Source organism: Chiloscyllium plagiosum, unplaced genomic scaffold (assembly GCF_037043375.1).
Source record: "Chiloscyllium plagiosum isolate Xiang-an unplaced genomic scaffold, Cpla_swu_hap1 HiC_scaffold_4, whole genome shotgun sequence".
Taxonomy (NCBI): Eukaryota; Metazoa; Chordata; class Chondrichthyes; order Orectolobiformes; family Hemiscylliidae; genus Chiloscyllium; species Chiloscyllium plagiosum.
This window is the reverse complement of record NW_028270142.1, coordinates 75,921,535-75,943,648: the sequence shown is the minus strand read 5'-3', so window position 1 is coordinate 75,943,648 and position 22,114 is coordinate 75,921,535. Positions and strand designations below refer to the sequence as shown.

The window sequence follows — 22,114 nt, the reverse complement described above, 5'->3', positions numbered from 1 at the left end:
ATTATTGATGAAAAGGGTTGCTGGTGAAGGCAAATGGAAATGGCAGCTGGGAATGGAAAGAAACAAAAAAAATTTTTTTAAAAAAGGGAATAGCAGAAACATCATCAACAGCTGCTTGTCAAATAATACTGAGGACAGAGAGTATTATCTGAAATTACTACTCTCAAATTGAGCCTGTGGTTCCTCAAGCATTCCCTTGAGCTTTATTAGAACAGCAGAATCAGAGTTGAGAGAGTGCGAGTAAGATTGTGAACTTTAGTCGACCATGTCTATGCCAACCATGATGTCATAAACTAATCCCAAACCCTCTTGTCCCTGCCTGTTCATGTACCTAAGTACCTCTTAAGCATTGCTATTGTATCTGGTTTTACCACCTCCTGCAGGAGCACATTCCATACACCTACCACCCTCTGCATAAAACAAATCACCCTGTACATCCACTTAAAACATTTCCCCCCCTCTCACATTAAACAGATGCCCCTTAGTATTGGATATTTCCACCTTGGAAAAGAAAAGATTCTGACTATTCACCCGATCCATGCCTCTCATAATTTTATATATCTTTATCAGGTTGCCCCTCAGTCTCCAAAGCTCTAGGAAAAACAATCCATATTTGTCCAACCTCTCCTTATCGTTAATACACTTTAATCCAGGCAACATCCTGGTGAACTACTTTTGCACCCTCTCTCCAAAGCCTCCATATCCTTCCTATAATATGACAACCAGAATGTTACACAATATATACCATAAACACAGTGGCTACAAGAGCAGGCCAGAAACTAGTTATACTGTAGCAAGTAACTCACCTCCCTACTCCCCAAAACCTGTTCACTATCGACAAGGCACAAGTCAGGAGTGTGATGCAGTACTCCCCAATAACACAAGATGTTTGACACCATCCATTTGACTGGCACTACATCCACTCCCTCCAGCCCTGACACTCAGTAGCAGCAGAGCATATTATCTACAAGATACATTGCAGATATTCGCCTGACAGCATCTTCCAAACCCACCATTAATTCCATCTAGTACAACAAAAGCACCTTCAAGTCTCTCTCCCCCGCAAGGTCTGCAAAGACATGCCAGAGAATTCCTAGAGGCCTGGCACTCTAACCACAACGCCATAAACAAGCACACAGATCTAGATGCCATCTATCAACCCCTCAGAAAACAAACAGGAAATGACATCACCACAAACCCCAGGAACCCCATCCAGGAGAAAGATATAAATAGAAAGCAGGAGACAACAGCTTTGCTTCACTTGGAGGTCGCCACTGATGATGTTACCTAGCCAGGGAACGAAACGTCTGGATATCAAACCTACAGCTCACCGAGCAAACATACACCCTAAATCTCTCTCCCCCAGCAAGCCACTCTCCATCCTGACTTGGAAATATATTATCATTTCTGCACTGTCACTGAGTCAAAATCCTGGAATTCTCCCCCTAATGGCATTGTAGGTCAATCCACTGCAAGTGGCCTGCAGTAGTTCACCACCACCACTTTCTCAATGGCAACTAGGGATGGATGAGGAACTTTGGCCAGTTAGCAATGCCCACATCCCACAAATGAATAAATTAAAAAAAATACACAATAGGCCTAACTAAAGTCTTATACAGCTTCAACATGACTTATCAACCTTTTTACTCAACGTCTCAACCATGCAGACAAGCACATCATATCTCTTCATCAGTTTATCCACTTGCATTGCCATTTTCAGGGAGCTACAGACTTGCAGCCCAAGATTTCTCTGTATATCCATGCTCCTAAGGGGCTTGCCATTTACAGAATACCCTCCTGTTGCATTTGACCTCCCAAAATACATCACTTCACACTTATCTGGATAAAACTCCATTGGCCATTTCTCTGCCTTACTCCCCAAATGATCTATATCCCACAAATTTTTTTTGACAACTGTCCTCACTATACAACAGGGGTCCTAGCACTGATCCTTGTGGACTACCACTGATCACAGTTCTGCAACAGAAATATACCCCTCCACAACTACCCCGTCTTCTATGACCAAACCAATTTTATATTCAACTTACCATCTCACCGTGGGTCATGTGATCTCATCTTCTGAACCACCCTACCATGAGGAACTTTGTCAAATGCTTTACTAAAGGTCAATACAACATTCACTGCTTGGCACTTTTGTTACTTCCTCAAAAACCCAATCAAAATTAAGAGTAAAGGCCTCCCCGGCACAACGCCATGCTGACTATGCCTAATAAGTCCATTGTTTTCCAAAAGCAAGTAAATCCTGCTTTTGGAATCTTCTCTGATAATTTCCTGATCACTGATGTAAGACTCACTGGCCTATAAATCAGGTGATCATATGCTTAGGGCCCTGATTGTGGACTAAATGGAAGTGTTACATAAAACAGTCCTCTAATCTACATTAGGTGCCTTTAATGCAGAGGAGATCACAGTGTGAGCAACAAATACAGTACACTAAATTGACAGGTACAAGTAAATCAATATTACAGTCTGAAGGAATACATCAGACCTTGGATGATTGGGAATGGAGGAAACAAAAAAAATTACGTGCTGTATCTCATTCGATTTCACATGAAAGTGCAGTGAGAAAAGGAGGTATTGAATGATGAAAGACTTCACTAGGGTGGGTGATTGACTAGTGTTAAAGCAGTAACAGCTGCTTTTAAAATGGTGAAAAGAGGGGGTAGATATGTTTGGTGGCAACATTGTGTTGGATGTGACACTTAAGGAAAAATAATATTTTAAGCATTAGTATGGAAGTTGGTATTATCTGATCAGATGCAACTGGAATGAAAAGGAGGTTATTCAAGGTAACTGGTAATATATGCACTATAAACGCACTATCTACACTTGTCTGCACTTTTCAGACACCGCTTCCTGAAAGAATTCGAAACTGCACTTCATGTTTTTTCATCACCATTCCATCTCTTCTGAGAATACCACATTCCCCATCAACTTTCAAAAATGGATTCCTTTATTCCCAACCAAAGAATCTTTAACGCTATTGACAGGGTTCCCTTCACTGTATCCAATTATTTTCCACAAATCAACTCTTACCCATCCCCAAATCACAATAAGGTTTCATTTGTTCTCAACTTTCACTTCATCAGCAACATTCAAAGTATCACAGAACAGTATCCTCCCTGCTGTATGGAAAAAGGTCGTTACTCCAAAGAGTAACCCACCCAGCACTATTCCCCTACCCTATTACATTTCCTCTGTATAATGCACCTAACCTACACATCTCTGAACACTATGGACAATTCATCATGACTAATTCACCTAACCTGCACACCTTTGGATTGTGGGAGGAAACCCACGCAGCAAAGGGGAGAATGTCAAACCCCACACAGACAGTTGGCAAAGGCTGGAATTGAACCTGGGTCCTAACCACTGAGCCACTGACATTTCTACTATCTCATGCAGGATGCCATTTTTCCTCTGCTACCCACACAACACTCCAAAAAGGACTATTTTCTCCCAAAAGCCTTAGTCCATTCCTCAAACTCTCCCACCTATCTCTTGCTGTCCTGTGGCAAGTTTCCATGCAGTGATGCAACACTTGCACTTTTATTTTGTCTCTCAGCTAAGCTCCAAACATTTCCTCCGGTTCAGAAGCGATTTGTTTTCACTCCTTTCCATGTATTAGACTGACATTTCTGAGCACTTAAAGGCTTTTGTGCTTTTTAAAAAATGGAACGTACAAAATAAATAACACACTTCAAAATTCCATTCATTTTATCTAGTAATAAGATTTTGTTTTGTAAACTGAAACATACATTTAAATACTATTTACCTTTAAATGTAATTCTATTTAGTTAATGTTTTCTAAATATGAAAAAAACTTAAATTCATTACTTAAAGAGGGATTTTGGTATATTAAGCTTTCTCAAAGTATAAAACTTCGAAGAAAACTCTAATCAACCTTGTCTTGGCTACAGTGGCAGTGCTTTGAAAGCTAGACTTCCAAATAAAGCTACTGGACTACAACCTGGTATTGAGAGATTTTTTAATTTTGTCCACCCCAGTCCAACACCAGCATCTCCACATCTTGATTACAGTGGGGAGATAAAATATAAAATGTGTGAACACTTGGCAGATTAACCCCATTTTGTCTGAAAGTGTAACACGGGAATTTTCTATTGGTCATTTTTAATCTCTGCCTAATTGCAGACTAATCTCTCTGCCTTCCTACTTACCTACTACTTGATTCCAATGAAGCTCACTATTAGCTCAATGAACAACATCATATCATTCCATTAGATATTCTATATGCTTCTATACTGAACATTAACTTGAGCAATGTCAGATTACAATTCTGCTACTTCCATTTACACCTCCTCGAGACACATCTTTAAATTTCTTAATTTGTTCCATCTCCTTTGGTGTACACCATCAAGCCTTTTGCTATTTAAAATATCTTCCTCTATCATTCTCACAGACCTTCCCATTGTTCTCTGGTCTGTTTCTCTCCTTCTATATTTATTTAAAATCCATTACATTTCCAACTTCTTTATGCAAAAGGACAGAGTAGAAAATTGGACACAATTTTCCAGAACTTCAAAATTTTTCAGCTGTTGGAACCGTTTTTTGGGGTTTAGATGGCATTCAGTAATGACAGCAGCTAGAATTAAGAAGCTGCCTCCAGCATTGACATCCATGACCAGCAGCCTGAGGAGACAGTCTTCACAGTTTCTGCTGAGAAAGTGGGGTTGGAAGGGAAAGTACAGTGATAGCACCATCTAACTGATGGGAGCAGCTGTTACTGCATCACTCCCAGCACCTATCAAAGACATCAGTCTCCAGGAACTCTTCATGCAATGGCTAGTTTCTTTCAACAGAAGACGATCAGCATTTCCAAAACAAAAAAGGGAGAACTCTCATGATGCTCTAACATTTCGCAGTGCTGCAACCCGCTTCCTAATTGCAAGATACTGACATAGCATTAGCCCATGCAATGCTAGGAAAGTTGTAATTTCCATGTAGGACTGTGTGAATGGCACAATTATCTTTCTCAATTAATTTCCTGCTGCTATTGGGTGGGTTGCTCGGCAAAAATGGTCATTGATGGGATACATTGGCAAACCAGTACAATGCATTTTTCTCTAATTTTGCTTGCTTTCCCAAACATATCCCAAAGCCCTGGAAAATATCCCGTGAATTATTTTTCCACAGCAGTAACCTGACCTGCCGCATATTCTGAGCTGTTTCTATTTTAACTTGGGGTTAATACGTTGTACTATTAGATGGTCTTAAATTTGCGAAGCATTAAATTTATCAATTTTATGTTTTAACAAGTTGATCAGGAGGATCACCCAAATCTACGCAAAGTATAATAGTCAGTGCAAGATAATGCCTGGTTCCACTATGTCCAGTTTCAAACAATGGGTTTCGGTCATGCAAAAGTAGGTGTGTATCAACAAGCCAAAAAGGAAGGAGATAAAATGGAAAAAGTGCAAACAATTTTAAAGAAAGACTTGAGTAAGACTCATCACGCTGCAGTGCTATGTAGAAACTGACCCAGTAATATGTTGTCAGATTTTGTTTTGCACTCTCAACTGCCCCAAGGAATTTCACATTGATATAAAGCTATTATATAAACATAAATTTTATTTGATTCTATAGCTTATCAATAACTGTTGCAAAACTGACACATCTATCGTTCCTGCCTCCTCCATTTCTCTTAAAATCAAGGAGTGGTATAAGGTCCAGTTCCTGAATGCAGAGGTTTAAAGAATTATGACTAATCTGTGATGAAAACCACTATTCCAGTAGTTTTGTGTTTTTAGGTACCATTATTGGTGCTAAGAGCTGTGGCCCAGGAGATTATTTGATTGCTTTTGATTCAGTAAGTTGCACGATTGGTTCTGCTGATTTTACAATCAAGCATTGTGGAATTCAAGTCGGCTTGTCAAGACACATACTTAAAAGGGAAACATCAGGCTAAGTGCCCATAATACAAGAGGACCCTGTAAGTGCTGTAGCATACAAAGGCACTTAAAAAGTCGAAAGGAGAAAAATACTAGATTTAACATGAGAGAGACATCTGATAGAACTGTACTAAATTACGACAAGTTTAGCTAAGGTAGACAAAGCTATTTCCACTAGCTATGGAATATAGATTTTGTGGTTTCAGCAAAAGATGCAGAAGGGATATGAAGAGCAACCTGTTTTGATACAGGAACAAATAATAATTTGGATTTTTTTGCCTGTGATGGAAAAAAGAAATTGGAACTTGAGGAAAATGCACAGGACTACAGGTACAGAATGGGGGAATGGAAGGATTGGATTGCTCAACAAAGAACAGACATGGATGCAGTAGACAAAATAATCTACCTCCGGGAATAACAGATGTGTTAGTTTTGCATCAGTTATTGACAAGGTATAGAATCAAATATAAATTTAGATAACATCTAACTCAATGTGAAATCCCTTCGGGCATTTGAGAGTGTAAAACAAAATCCAAGCAGTTTCCAAAATTTGTTTTGCTATTACAAAAACTCCCAAGCTGAATTTTGCACCCATTTTATTATAAAGGATCATTTAAACATTTCTCAAGCAAAATATGCTTCGTAGAACAGTAATTGAAACAACTTTTAATTTAACTGCTTCATAAATTCAAACTTTTGAAAAAAATAGATCAGTGCTTTCAGTATAAGGCCTTTTGGGATAATTTACTGCCTTAGTTAATGGCCTATAATGATATGATTAGTAATGCAAACATTTTGCATCACTGATCACAAATAGTTAAAATAAGGTGTTGAAAAGAATCAAACAGGATTACTTTACTTACTTACAGTGTGGAAACAGGCCCTTCAGCCCAACAAGTCCACACCGACCCGCCGAAGCGCAACCCACCCATACATTTACCCCGTCACCTAACACTATGGGCAATTTAACATAGCCAATTCACCTGACCTGCACATCTTTGGACTGTGGGAGGAAACCGGAGCACCCGGAGGAAACCCACGCAGACACGGGGAGAATGTGCAAACTCCACATAGACAGTCGCCTGAGGCAGGAATTGAACCCGGGTCCCTGGCGCTGTGAGGCAGCAGTGCTAACCACTGTGCCACCCACAAATGATTTAAAACATTACTAAAGTGACAAAAATATTGATCACGAATTGGCAAGAGAATTCTATCCAGTACTGAACACTGTTGTTTAACTTGTTTAAAACCTTAGCAGATGGGACAAAGTATTGAGCATGGTCAAAACTGTAATATAATCATATTATTCAGGTCATGAAGAACTTGGAAGTTACTTAAGTGAACGCCTGAGACAGTGAGACAGAGAAATAAAAAGTCAGTTTTCAAAGTCAAAAAGTGGGTAATACTTCATATTTCAATAATGGAAAATCACTTTACACAGCGGTACATAGAACACTGGCCTGGAATTTGTAGTCAGTAGCAAACGAATAGTGCCAGCCACTCATTACACCTACACTTGCCCACAGTTGCTGTGGGCTTTTGCACTGGAACTTGCAGTGATGAGAAATCCACATCAGTGCATAACCTTCTACTGGGAACATGGGACCTGTGTGAACAGGACAAGCAACTGTGTTAACTAGTTAACCACACCTTAACCATTCAGATTGAAGAATTTATAAGCAGCGCAGAACTGAGAGTTAGAATATTTAATTCAATGCCAAATCACATACAGAAAGCACAGCAAAGAGAGGAAAGAAAGGGGAGACTAATGGGGAACAAGAGAGAGAAAAAAAGTGGAATTTTTTTCAAGTCTCCAGTAGTAATTAAAATTTTAAGGTTTGAGACTCCATACAAGTTAATTTTCAGTGTCAGAGGTTGCTTGTTACTAGTTAAGATTTATCACGCCACTCCAAGTTCATTTACACCAGAATGGACAAGCCTCATTTTAATTTTGGAAAATTTAGTGGTTTAGCACAGCAAACTGATGCATTTCATATGTTTCAAGAAGCACGTTTCAATGAAGTATCAAGATCACAAAGCTACCTGACATTCACATTTAATGATGAAGTATGTGCAAGCACCTGGAAGGTGCTGAAAAAACCCATCAGGTCAGACAAAATCTGAGGAGAAAAAGAGAGTTAATGCTTTGAGTTCAATGTGACTCTTCTTTAAAAAGTTAATTCTATTTCTCTTTCCACAGATGTTGTCAAAACTGAATAATTACATCACTGTTTCATTTCTGATTTTCAGCCTTGAACTAAAACTTGACTTCTTTTTCACTTGAAGTTGCTGTCCTATTTACTTCGTAATGATAGTGTTCTGACAGCTTTACCATTATTTTTGGTGCAAAACTTGAACCATTGACTTAAATCTTGGCTGGGATTAACTTCATTGTCATTTTTGACAAAATTGGAACTTTTGTATTCAAACAATAACTGCAAATGTCTTTACATTGACTATTGCTCATTTAAACTGATTTTAATAAATATAAATAATTCAGTTATGTTATTGAATTAATTTTGTGCAGATTACTTATTTGTCTAATTTAAATTTGACTTAGTAGTTTGAAGAGGATTTGATTTTTTTTTTATTAGATTTGATTACATTACAGTGTGGAAACAGGCCCTTCGGCCCAACAAGTCCACACCGACCCGCCGAAGCACAACCCCCCCATGCCCCTACATTTACCCCTTCACCTAACACTACGGACAATTTAGCATGGCCAATTCACCTGACCTGCACATCTTTGGACAGTGGGAGGAAACCGGAGCACCCGGAGGAAACCCAAGCAGACACGGGGAGAACGTGCAAACTCCACACAGTCAGTCGCCTGAGGCGGGAATTGAACCCGGGTCTCAGGCGCTGTGAGGCAGCAGTGCTAACCACTGTGCCACCGTGCCGCCCAACTACAATACTGCAAATTTCATTCAAGTTAATACATTGTAAAAAGAAAACTATGCTTGGGTTGTAATTCCATACGCAACAGTATTTGCGCAGAGATATTTCTCCTGCTGTGTGTACTTGTAGCAATTACTTTCCACATTTTAAATATGTGCCATATTCTAAGCTGTTGGAGGGAGGACAGACAACCTTTCTGTACTTACTAACATACCTAAAATTTGATTCTCACTACTTGGAACCTTCTGATGAATCTGATATCTATTTCAATCCATAATTGCAAATATCAACAATACAAGCCCTTTTTCTTCCATTGCTAAGTGAGTTGTATCATTGGTCACAATCCATTTTAATTAAAGTGAAGCCATACCCCTTTTAAAACATGATTTAATATTAAAACGAAGTTCCATTTATATAGTACATTTGATGACATCAAGATGTCCTACTGTCTAATCAATTCAGTATTTTTTATGTAACCATTTGACATTTCACCACTTAGGTTAAAAAAGACAGCCAATTTAATAACAGCAAACTCCTACAAACAACAATAAAAAACTATCCAGATAATTTTTAAGAGATGCATTAATATAAATAATAGATATAGAAATATTTTAATTTGTGTTATTGGGATGTTAAGGAAGCCTTTGATTTGCATTTTTTCAATTCAAAATACTGTATCATTAAGAAAGAACAAATAAAGTTGTCATTAGAGCCATGATCTTACAGAATGGCAAAGCAGGCTCAAAGGGCCAAGTAGCTTACTCTGGTTCCTTACTCATATGAGAAAGAGATGAGGAGTGAGTAGTAGAACATCTGGCAGGAAATTAGCATTTGCATTGGATGCTGCCATTTAGCAGCATTTGTCACAAGTTGAAGGGCTGCTGTAATAAGTCAGGAGTGACTAAACTAATTTTCACAAGAATTGTTATAAGGATCTAGTGATCCATATTAGAATTCAGCATTAGAATTAAAACAATTGTCTCAGGAAAAAGTGAGTAGTCTGTTAGAAAACTGCACCAGGGAACGAGGGAAGGGAGCAGAGAGCTGAGAATAACAACATAAGACGACAAAAACTAGGAGCAGGACTTGGCCATTTGGCCCTTCGAGCCTGCTCTGTCATTCAAGATGATCATGGCTGATCTTTTTGTGGCCTCAACTCCACTTACCCGTCATCTCACCATTACCCTTAATTCCTTCATTGTTCCAAAAACAAAATCAATCTTAGCTTTAAAGACATTTACTGAAGTAGCCTCAACCACTTCATTGGACAGGGAATTCCATAGATTCACAATCCTCTGGGTGAAGTTCCTTCTCAATTCAGTGCTAAATCTACTCCTCGTAATATTGAGGCTATGCCCTCTTGTCCCAGTTTCATCTGCTAGTAGAAACATCCTCTCTGCATCTATCTTATCTATTCCCTTCATAATTTTATATACTTCTATGAGATCCCACCTCATTCTTCTAAATTCCATCAAATGTAATCCCAGTCTACTCAGTCTCTCCTCATAAGATAACCCCTCAACTCCGGAATCAGCCTAGTGAACCTCCTCTGCACCCCTCCCAGTACCAAGACATCCTTTCTCAAGTAAGCAAGTACTGCACGCCGGACTCCATGTGTGATCTCACCAGCACTCTAGAAAGCTACAACATAACCTCCCCAGTTTTAAACTGAATCCCTTCAGCAATGAAGGACAAAATTCAATTTGCCTTCCTAATTACTTGTAGCATCTGCAGACCAACCTTTGGTGATTCATGTAAAAGGATACTCAGGTCCCTCTGCATAGCAGCATGCTGAAACTTGTGAACTATTTAAGTAATAGTCCTTTTTACTGTTACTGCTACCAAAACAGATGACTTCACATTTATCAAATTGTATTCCATCTGCCAGACCAATGCCCACTCACTTAATGTATCTATGTTCCTCTGCAAAGTTTCACAGTCCTCTGCACATTTTGCTCTGCCACTCATCTTAGTGTCATCTACAAACAATGACACCCTAGACATCATGCCCAACTCCAAGCCATCAATAATAAATTGTGAATAATTGCAGTCCCAACACTACTTCCTGAGGCACGCCACTAGTTACTGATTGCCAACCAGAATAGCACTCATTTATCTCTACTCTTTGCTTTCTGTTAGTCAACCTCTATCCATGCCAAATCTTAACCATAACGCCATACACCTTTATCTTGTGCAGCAGCCTCTTGTGCAGCACCGTGTTGAAAGCTTTTTGGAAATCTAAGTATAACACCTCTACTGGGTCACCGTTCTCCACTGTGCTTGTAATGACTTCACAGAATTCCAAAAGATTAGTTAAGCATGACCTGCCCTTCTTGAACCCAGGCTGTGTCTGCCCAACAGGACAAAGTCTACCTGCCTTGCTATTTCTTCTGATAGTAGACTCCAGTATCTTCCCTACTACAGAAGTTAAGCTATAATTCCCCATCTTTTGCTACCACATAGTCTAGCTTCAGTAATTATAGCAGTCTGAGGCACCTCTTATGTCATGGTGGCAATGTCCCTATCTCTGAGGTAGGATGTCTAGGTGCAAGTCCTACCTGCTCCAGAGGTGTGTATACACAACTGAATAGGCAGTTTAAAAATATCCATAATAGATTGAGAAGATTAGGTTTGAAAAATAATCCACTGCAGTTGAAGTTTTATTGCTACAAAGGGATTTATTTGTATGTTCAGAGACAATGTGACTAAGCTAAAAACGTTGGGAGTGTCATGAGCCAAGAGAACAAGTTCAAGGAATTTAGAAAAAAACCTCAGACATGCTGGTATTCATAGGAGAAAGAAACTGACAAGTACTGAACTTGTACATTGTGCCATATCTTGAAGTAATCAAATATGAAGTTTCAATATTTAGAACATACAGCGCAGAACAGGCCCTTTAGCCCTTGATGTTGCACCGACCTGTGAACTATTCTCAGTTCTTCCCCCCACACTACCCCATCATTATGCATGTGTTTGACCAAGGATTGTTTAAATCTCCCTAATGTGGCTGAGTTAACTACATTGGCAGGTAGGGCATTCCACACCCTTACCACTCTGAGTAAAGAACCTGCCTCTGACATCTGTCTTAAATCTATCACCCCTCAATTTGTAGTTATGCCCCCTTGTACAAACTGACGTCATCATCCTAGGAAAAAGACTTTCACTGTCTACTCTATCTAATCCTCTGATCATCTTGTATTTCTCTATCAATCCCCTCTTAGTCTTCTTTCCAATGAGAACAGACCCAAGTCTCTCAACCTTTCCTCATAAGACCTTCCCTCCAGACCAGGCAACATACTGGTAAACCTCCTCTGCACCTTTTCCAATGCTTCCACATCCTTCCCAAAATATGGCGACCAGAACTGTGCACAATATTCCAAGTGTGGCCGCACTAGCGTTTTGTATAGTTGCAGCATGATATTGCAGCTCCGGAACTCAATCCCTCTATTAATGAAACCTAAAACACCGTATGCCTTCTTAACAGTACTATCCACCTGGGTGGCAATTTCAGGGATCTATGTACATGGACTCCAAGATCCCTCTGCACATCCACACTACCAAGAATCTTTCCATTGACCCAGTACTCTGCCTTCCTGTTATTCTTTCTGAAGTGCATCACTTCACATTTAGCTGCATTGAACTCCAGTTGCCACCTCTCAGCCCAATTCTGCAGTTTATCCAAGTCCCCCTGCAACCTGTAACATTCTTCCAAACTGTCCACTAGTGTCGTCTGTAAATTTACTAATCCATCCACCTATGCCTGCGTCGAAGTCATTTATAAAAATGACAAACAATAGTGGTCTCAAAACAGATCCTTGTGGCACACCACTAGTAATCAGTTTCCAGGCTGAATATTTCCCATCAACCACCACTCGCTGCCTTCTTTCAGAAAGGCAGTTTCTAATCCAAACTGCTACATCACCCTCAATCCCATGCCTCTGCATTTTCTCCAACAGCCTACATGCGGAATCTTATCAAAGGCTTTACTGAAGTCCATGTATACCATGTCAACTGCCCTACCGTCATCTACATGCTTGGTCACCTTCTCACAAAAATCAATGAGGTTTGTGAGATATGACCTGCCCTTGATGAAACCATGTTAACTTTCTGAAATCAAATTGTTGCTTGCTAGATGATTATAAATCTTATCTCTTATAATCCTTTCCAAAATCTTTCCTATAACAGAAGTAACGCTCACTGGTCTATAATTACCTGGGTCATCTCTAATGCCCTTCTTGAATAAAGTCACAGCATTTGCAATCCTCCAGTCCTCTGGTACTAAACCTGTAGACAATGACAAATCAAATATCAAAGCCAAAGGCTCTGCTATCTCCTCCCTAGCTTCCCAGCGAATCCTTGGATAAATCCCACCCGGCCCAGGGGACTTGTCTACTTTCACTCCTTCTAGGAATTGATAACATCTGTTCGTAACTAACTTTGATCATTTCTAATCTAATATCTCGTACCTCATTCTTCTCCTCTACAATATTCTCCTTTTCCTGAAAACCGATGAGAAATGTTCGTTTAGCACCTCTCCGATCTCCACAGGATCCACACTCAACTTCCCACTTCTGTCTTTGACTGGCCGTATTCCTACCCTAGTCATCCTTTTATTCCTCACATACCTATAGAAGGCTTTGGGGTTCTCCTTTATTCTATTTGCTAAAGACTGCTCGTGTCCTGCCTTTGCTCTTCTTAACTCTCTCTTTAAATCCCTAGTACACCACGGTTCCCTTACCATATGACTTCCTCCCCCCCCCAACAGGGACATACCTATCAAGGACACGTAATATTATACAATAAATCTTGTCAATTACAATTCTAAATTCTGATTATTCTTTTTGTTAGCATCAACAAGAATTTCCACCTTTTGGTTTTACAAGAGCATTCAAATCCCAACAGTTTGTAGTACTCCTTCAGTACTAGTCTACTTGTTGGTCAAGGTTCTGAGGCTTAAGTCTCACTTTGAACCTACAAGCTCTTGATTTAAAGGCAAGAGTGTTACCAACTGTGTCACAGATGATACACTAAAGTAAATCCTTCGATAGTTATTAATCAATTTGAGATTGTAGCTAACTTCACTATTCAAGCATACCTAGGATGACATTTGCCAGTTTAACTGCCAGCTAAATATGGTGGATTAGCAGGGCAAGTAACAGACTGTTAACTAATCTTACGCAGTAAAGATCTTTTCAGTTTATAAATGATACTTTCACAGTGGCAATGGAAGCAACAAGGGAATCCACAGATGTTTTCTGCTACTCTTCCCTTACGCTCAGGATTTCTTCAGGGCAAAAAATATTTATAGAATAAGGGCAGACGCAAAATAGAGATTGAAAAATTAAATTATACATCTGCTAAAAAGTAAATCATAGCTTACTGGTACTCACCACTTGCGCATCAATTGCCACTTGAGCAAAACCCTTTCGACCGCGCCAGAATATGCTGTAAGTCTCATCACTAAACAATGCTTCACGGACTCCACCTGGTGAGATGGCCAGTAAGTGACCACTTTTCAAAGCTTTGACACATTCTTCTTGCGGACCATGCATGACACTAAAAACTTCCAACAATAATTTAAAGCCTGAAAGAAAATGTAAGTATCTTTACTGGCAGAAACAGGTGTGGGGAAGAAAAAAAACAAGTATTTAAGTTCTATTGTCTCACAAAAGCATTAAAAGTATAACACAGCTGATTATAGAATCATACAGCACGGAAACAGACCCTTCGGTCCAACTCAATCACACTGACTCACATCCCAGTCTGACTTATCCCATTTGCCAACATTTGGCCCATATCCCTCTAAACCATTCCTATTCATATGTCCACCCAGATGTGTTTTAAATGTTGTAATTGTATCCACCCCTATCACTTCCTCTGGCAGCTTGCTCCATACACATAGCATCCGCTGCATGAAAAAGTTGCCCCTCAGGTCCTGTCTAAATCTTTTGCCTCTCACCTTAACCCTCTGCTCTCCAGTTCTGCACTCCCCCACCCTAAGAAAAAGACTTTGGTTATTCCCGCTATCTACACTCCTTATAAATCTATACAAAGTCACCCCTTATCCTCTGATGCTCCAGTGAAAACAAACCCAGCCTATTCATCCTCCCCCTGCAATCAAACCCTCCAGAAACAGGTGCGTAAATCTCTCAAGTTTAGCAACTTCCCTCCTATAAAAGGGCGACCAGAACCGCATGCAGTATTCCAAAAGTGTCTTTGACAAAACTAATGTTAGACTTAAACCAATCTAAACACTATCTATTGGCTGGCTGTTCATTAATTAAACAACGTTCTAGGTTCATGCAAAATCAGCAACTAACCTTTTTACAAGATTATACACAAACCTTGGAAGTTTCTCATTTACACAAACATTCTAAGTAAAACAGCTTATGATACAAGGGAATTCATGGTTATCAAGCAGATATTGATCAAGGTGATTTAACCCTTGCACTGTCAATGGTATCTTGTTTATGAGATTGTGGAAAGTGGCAGAGGTGCAGCAAAATGATAGAGTGCTAGCTGCAGAGTGTGAAATGCTGGGAGTGAAGGAAAAGAAGGCATTGCTGTATCTTATTTCCGTTACTACAGTCCAGTGGGGGCAGGTATAGACCAGATATTACAGTTCAAAATAATGTTTGACCAGTGACTGCCCAGGCAGTGAAGAGGAGTGTGGGCAATTTCAAAAGACTTACAAAGGTCTGTTGCAGGTAAGCAATTGTTAGTGTCACCAGTGGCAGCCCAGGAAGCAAATAAAGAGGTAGGCAGGCTCTAATGGAGTGACAATTTTTGAGAGGGGCTGCTTTGTGGTTGAAATGCTGCTGGTAGGTCTAAATGCAGGCTTAGGTGAATACCAGGCTTTCTTCAGGAAATGTACAAGGCAAAATAAGACTTTTTTCTTCTGCCTATGGAGAAGAAAAATGGGCAGAGGTGGCAGTCAGTGGAGTGGTACGCTCTTCCAATCAGACATGAGAAATCAGGGAGCAGTAAAGTATCCCTGGCAACTATGTCTGCAGGAAGTATGTCCAACTGCAGCTCCTCTCAGACAGGCTGGATCAGTTGAAGCAGCAGCTGGGCACACACGAGAATACAGGGGCCACAGATAGTAGCTTCAGGGAGATGGTCACACCACAGGTTCAGTGAGGTAAATGGGTGACCACCAGGGGAGGTAGCCAGGTAGTGCAGGAGTCTCCTGTGGCTGTTCCCCTCTCAAATGCGTGTGCGCGCGCACACCTGTGACTGCGTCTCTCAGGGTAGCCTCTCAGAGAAAAATACCAGCAGCAGCCAGAAACCACAACTGGCTCTGCTATAAAGCAGGGAATGGCAAAGTCCAAGCAAGCAATTGTGATGAGGGAGAAGCATGGGCAGGCATTTCTTAAGCCACGAACAAGACTCCAGGTGGCATGTTGCCTCCCCCTGGTGCCAGGGTCAAGGACATCTTGGACCATTTGCAGCAATTTCTCAAAGGGGAGTGTGAGCAGTCACAGGTGGTTATATACATTAGTACCGCTTACATTGGTAGAAAAAGGGATGAGGTCCTGCAGAATGAATACAAGGGGTTTGGCAGGAGATTAAAAATTAGGATCGGAGGGGTAGTTATCTTTGTATTATTCACAGTGCCGTGTGCACTGATTGAAGGAAAAGGAGAATAGGGCAGATGAATGTGTGGCTGTGGAGCTGGTGCAAGGGATTCAGATTTTTGGATCATTGGGATTGCTTTTGCGCAGCAGTGAGCTGTCAAATAGGGACGGGTTGCACCTGATCTGAAGTGGGACCAACACAGTCAGTTCTGCGATAATGCAGTAGTTCCGTTCTCATGCAATCGGCTGTTATAAGAAAATTACGTAATAGCAGCACCATTTAAACTAATGGGGCCAGAATCGCATTATGATCAATATACACTTTAAAACTTTGCGCTTTAGAAACGTGTCCTCAATTGTGCTGTAGTGAATTCACATGAACAAAACGCACATTATAACCTGCATCCTGGTGGCAGATTTGCTAGAGCTAGTCAGGAAGGTTTAAACTAGTCTGACAGAGGGTGGGACCCTAAACAGTAAAAAGACAGGAAGACAAGGTTGAGGTTAGTATAGAAATTAGAGAGCGACTTAAACAAAAATGGCTGGCAAGTGCACGGCAGTGAACAAGGAAAGACTGATAAAGTAAAACTGCATTCATTTCAAAGCAAGAGGCTTGACAGGGAAGGCAGATGAACTTACAGTAGGGATAGGTATCACAGCTATTGCAGAAATATGGCCAAGGGAGGGACAGGTCTTGCAGCTCAATGTTCCAGGGTGCAGATCCTACAAGAAAGGTAGAAGGGAGGCAAGAGAGGAGAGAGACTGGCTTTTTTTTTGATTAGGGAAAACATCACAGCAGTACTTAAAGAAGATATTCCTGAGTGATTGTTCAGTGAAGCTATAAGGGTGGAGCTGAGAAATAAGAAGGGGGTGATCATTTTGATGAGACTGAAATATAGGCCCCCCCAACAGTCAGAGAAATTGAGGAGCAAGTATGTTGCGAGATAGAAAAAGCTGTAAGAATAGTAGGTCTGGAATAATAAATTTTAACTTTCCAAACATAAACTGGTACTGCCATAGTGTTAAGGGGTTAGATAAAGAAGCTATTGTTAAGTATGTTCAGGAAAAATTTCTCATATCAATACGTGAAGATGGCCCTACTACAGGAGCAGCAAAAACCCGATCTCTAGGGAAACAAAACATGGCAAGTGACTGAGATGTTTGTGGGGGCGCATTTTGGGACCAGTGAACATAATTGTATTCATTTTAGAATACTTATGGAAAAGGATAGGTCTGGTCCACAAGATAACGTTCTAGGAGCAAATTAGTGCAGTGACGGAATTTGTACTAAAAACAAATGCTGGAGATCACAATGGGTCAGGCAGCATCCATGGAGAGACAGCAAGCTAATGTTTCAAGTCTAGATCTTTTCATCAAAGCTGAAGCATTTCTTGTTTAAAGTTAAAGTTCTAAAATTGGGGCGAAATCATTTTTGATGGTATTAGACAGGCTTTGAGAAGTTGATTGGGGGAGATTGTTTGCAGATAAAGCGACATCTGGCAAATGAGAGGCCTTCAAAAGCAGGATAACGAGAGTTCAGGGCCCGCAAGTCCCTGTTAAATGAGAAGGGCAGGAGTAGGGAACACTGAATGGTCAGAGATATTGAGATTCTGGTAAAGAAAGAAGAGGCATGTGTCAGGTATAGGGATACAGGAGCACATTTAAGAGGGAAATATGGAGGGCAAAAAGGGGACAGGAGATAGCTTTGAAAGCTCAGGTAGGGGCGGCACAGTGGTTAGCACTGCTGCCTCACAGCGCCAGAGACCCGGGTTCAATTCCCGCCTCAGGCGACTGTCTGTGGGGAATTTGCATTCTCCCATGTCTGTGTGGGTTTCCTCCGGGTGCTCCGGTTTGCTCCCACAGTCCAAAATTGTGCAGGTTAGGTGAATTGGCCATGCTAAATTGCCCATAGTGTTAGGTGAAGGGGTAAATGTAGGGGAATGGGTCTGGGTGGGCCGAAGGGCCTGTTTCCACACTGTAAGTAATCTAATCTAATGGAGAACTCAGAGATTGTATAAGTACATTAAGGGCAAAAGAGTAACTAGAGGGAGAATAGGGCCCCTTAAAAGATCAATGAAGCCACCTATGTGTTGAAGCACAGGAGATCAGTGAGATCCTAAACACTTTTTCATCAGCATTTACGGTGGAGAAAGAATGTGGAAGCTAGAGAAATTCAGGAATAGATAGTGATGTCTTGAAAAGAGTCCATAAGACAGAAAGAGGTGGTATTAGAAGACTTAAAAGTCATAAAGGTAGATAAGTCCCCAGGATATGATCAAGAGTTTCTCAGCACATTGTGGGAAGCTATGGAAGAAATTGCAGAGATCCTAGTGGAGATACTGGTATCATCGCCAGCCAAAGGTGAGGTGCCAGAAGACTGGGAGAGTGGCTAATGTTGTCCATTATTTAAGAAAGGTTGCAAGGAAAAGCCAGGAACTACAGACTGGTGAGCATAATGTCAGTAAAGTGTTGGGGGCGGGGGGGTGGAGATTCTGAGACACAGGATTTACATGCATATGAAAAGGCAAGGTCTGATTACAGATAGTCAGCATGACTTTGTGCATGGGAAATCGTGTATCACAACTTTTTTGAAGAGGTGAACTGAACATAGATGAAGGCAGAGCAGTAGACGTTGTCACTGTGGACTTTAGCAAGGTCTTCAACAAGATATCACACGGTAGACGGTTTAGTAAGGTTAGAACATATTGGAGGAGAAAGTGAGGTCTGCAGATGCTGGAGATCAGAGCTGAAAATGTGTTGCTGGAAAAGCGCAGCAGGTCAGGCAGCATCGAGGGAACAGGAGAATCGACGTTTCGGGCATAAGCCCTTCTTCAGGAACATATTGGATTTAGAACATATTGGATTCAGGGAGACCTAGCCAACTGGATTAAAAAATTGGCTCGATGGTTCGAGACAGAGGGTGGTTGCTCAGACTGGAGGCCTGTGACCAATGACATGCCACAAGAATCAGTGCTGGATTCACTGTTTGCCATTTTTAGCAATTTGGATGAAAATATAGGAGGATATGGTTGGTAAGTTTATGGATGACACCAAAATTAGAGATTTAATGGACAATGCAAGTGGTTATTTAAATGTATAACTGGATCTTGATCAACTGGGCCAGGGCCATGGAACTTAATTCAGATAGATGCAAAGTGCTCGATTTTGGTAAGGCCAACCACCGCAGGACTTGCAGTTAACAGTAGGGTCCTGGGACTGTTGTCAAACAAACAGACCAAGGAGTGCAGGTACATAGCTCTTTGAAATTTTGGCAAAGGTAGACAGGTTGGTGAAGGTGGCATTTGGCATGGTCATCAGTCAGAGCACTAAGTATAGGGGTCGGAACATCATTTTATAGCTGTACAAGACATTGCTAAGGCCACATTTGGAGTACTGCATACACTTCTGGCTTCCTTGCTTTAATAAGAATGTTATTAAACTGGAAAAGGTGCAAAAAAGGTTGACAGGGATATTACAGAGACTGGAAGGTTTGAGATATAAGAAGAGGCTGGATAGGCTGGGACCTTTTCCCCTTGAGTGTAGGAGACTGAGGGGTGACCTTATGGAGTTTTATAAAATCATGAGGGGCATAGGTAAGGTGAATAATCAAGGTCTTTGTCTGAGGTAGTGTAGTCCAAAACTAGATGGCATTTAACTGAAATCATCATTAAACTCAGCAGTGTCCACTTGCCAACCATTCAGGGCTCTCTTCTCATACCTTTCCTTTACAGTGGTATTTCTTTACTCGGAGGATTAGGCTGCAAGCACAGAATTTGAGAAAACAGACTGTTAAGCTCTTGAGCAGATTGATACAAACAGCGAGGAGGTATTGGAGGTTTGGCAAATTTAAAAATGAGGAAATCCCCAGATCTGGATAAGTTATAACCCAGGCTGCTGTGGGAGGTGAGACAGGAAATTAGAGGGATTATGACCCAAATTTTAAAATAGTCTGTGCCCACAGAAGAGGGACCAGAAGACAGCTAATGTAATTTCATTTTAACAGAAGCATGGTAGAGATAGGTCAGGGAACAATAGACCAGTGAGTCTAACATCGGGGTGGAGAAACCATTGCAGAAAAGAAAGTGAAGGAGAAAATTAATCTCTATTTAAGAGGCAGGATTTGAGAAGAGTAGTCACCATGACTTTGTCAGAAGAAAGCCTAACAAATCTAGCAGAATACTGGGAGGAAATTACAAATTGTTTAAATGAGGCAAGGGCAGTTGATGAGGATTTCCACACAGCCTTTCAGTGTCCCGCATGGCAAATTGACACAGGTGGTAAAAGCTCATGGGCTCAAGGGTAACCTGACAAGATGGATCAAAACTGGCTTAGTAGCAACAGACAGAGGTTGGTAGTAGAAGGCTATTGATGTGACAGAGTCTAGTGTGCAGTGGCATACCACAATGATCAGTGCTCGGGTCCCCTATTGTTTGACATTCATAAATGGGCAGCAGATACATGGGAACACCGCCCCTTGTGCTTCCTGTCCAAGACACGGTTCATTTATTGTCTCTGGGTCAAGATCCTGGAATTCTCTTCATAAGAACATTGTGGGTCAACCTACAGCATCCTACAGCAGTTCAAGGTGGCAGCTCCCTCTTGTGGGTGGCACGGTGGCACAGTGGTTAGCACTGCTGCCTCACAGCGCCAGAGACCCGGGTTCAATTCCTGACTCAGGCGACTGACTGTGTGGAGTTTGCACATTCTCCCAGTGTCTGCGTGGGTTTCCTCCGGGTGCTCCGGTTTCCTCCCACAGTCCAAAGATGTGCAGGTCAGGTGAATTGGCCATGCTAAATTGCCCATAGTGTTAGGTAAGGGGTAAATGTAGGGGTATGGGTGGGTTGCGCTTCGGCGGGTCGGTGTGGACTGGTTGGGCCGAAGGGCCTGTTTCCACACTGTAAGTAATCTAATCTAATCTAATCAACTAGGGACGGGCAATAAATGCTGACCAGCCAGTAACATCTATATTCCACAAGTGAAGAAATCTAAGACGATGCACTTTGGAAGAAAGAACAAGACTGAAATGAATGGCAGCACACTAGAAAACTCAGTGGAGCAGAGGGATTTTAGGGTGCTTCTCCACAGATCTCTGAAGGTGATAGGACAGGTTGAGTAGGAAGACAGAGTCTAGATTAGAGTGGTGCTGGAAAAGCACAGCAACTCAGGCAGCATCCAAGGAGCAGGAAAATTGACGTTTCGGGCAAAAGCCCTTCATCAGGAATAGAACGTTTACCTAGTTTTTACCTAATTAGGAAGACATACAGGTTGCTTGCCCTCATCATTTGTGGCATAAACTACAAGAGCAGAGAGGTCATGTTAGGTCTGTACGGAACTTTAGTAAGGCCATGCTGGAGTAGTGTGAACAGTCCAGAATATAATTGCATTGGAGGAGGTGCAAAAGAGATTCACAAGAATGTTGAGTGGATGTACCATTTCAGGAACATATGAAGACAGGCCAGATAAGCCTGGGCTTTTATTTTAAACAGAGATAGTTAGGGGGGAACCTGAGAGAAGTGTATAAGGTCAGGATCATAGAACAGTACAGCCCAGTAGAGGCCTTTTGGCCCTCGATGTTGTGCTAACCTTTCATCCTACTCGAAGATCAAACTAACCTACATACCATTCATTTTACTAACATCCATGTACCTATGCAAGAGTCACTTAAATGTCCCTAATGTATCTGACTATTACCACTGCTGGCAATGCATT

General features: G+C 41.1%; 1 protein-coding gene across 6 annotated transcripts in view; it reads right to left on the bottom strand.

The window, feature by feature from the left end:
- The window catches only part of tmem68 (transmembrane protein 68), a 68,040-nt gene that overhangs the window by 16,720 nt on the left and 29,206 nt on the right, over positions 1 to 22,114 (bottom strand). For 3 of the 6 annotated variants that reach the window (XM_087986384.1, XM_087986383.1, XM_087986382.1), the window contains 2 exons: positions 14,219 to 14,412; positions 7,985 to 8,050 (listed from right to left, as the gene is read on the bottom strand). In XM_087986384.1, coding sequence (XP_087842510.1) covers positions 7,985 to 8,050; positions 14,219 to 14,412 — 260 coding nt within the window. Of the gene's footprint in view, positions 1 to 7,390; positions 7,537 to 7,973; positions 8,051 to 14,218; positions 14,413 to 22,114 lie in introns of all 6 variants that reach the window. The other 3 variants (XR_015756988.1, XM_043688383.2, XM_043688379.2) reach the window with 3 other exon arrangements.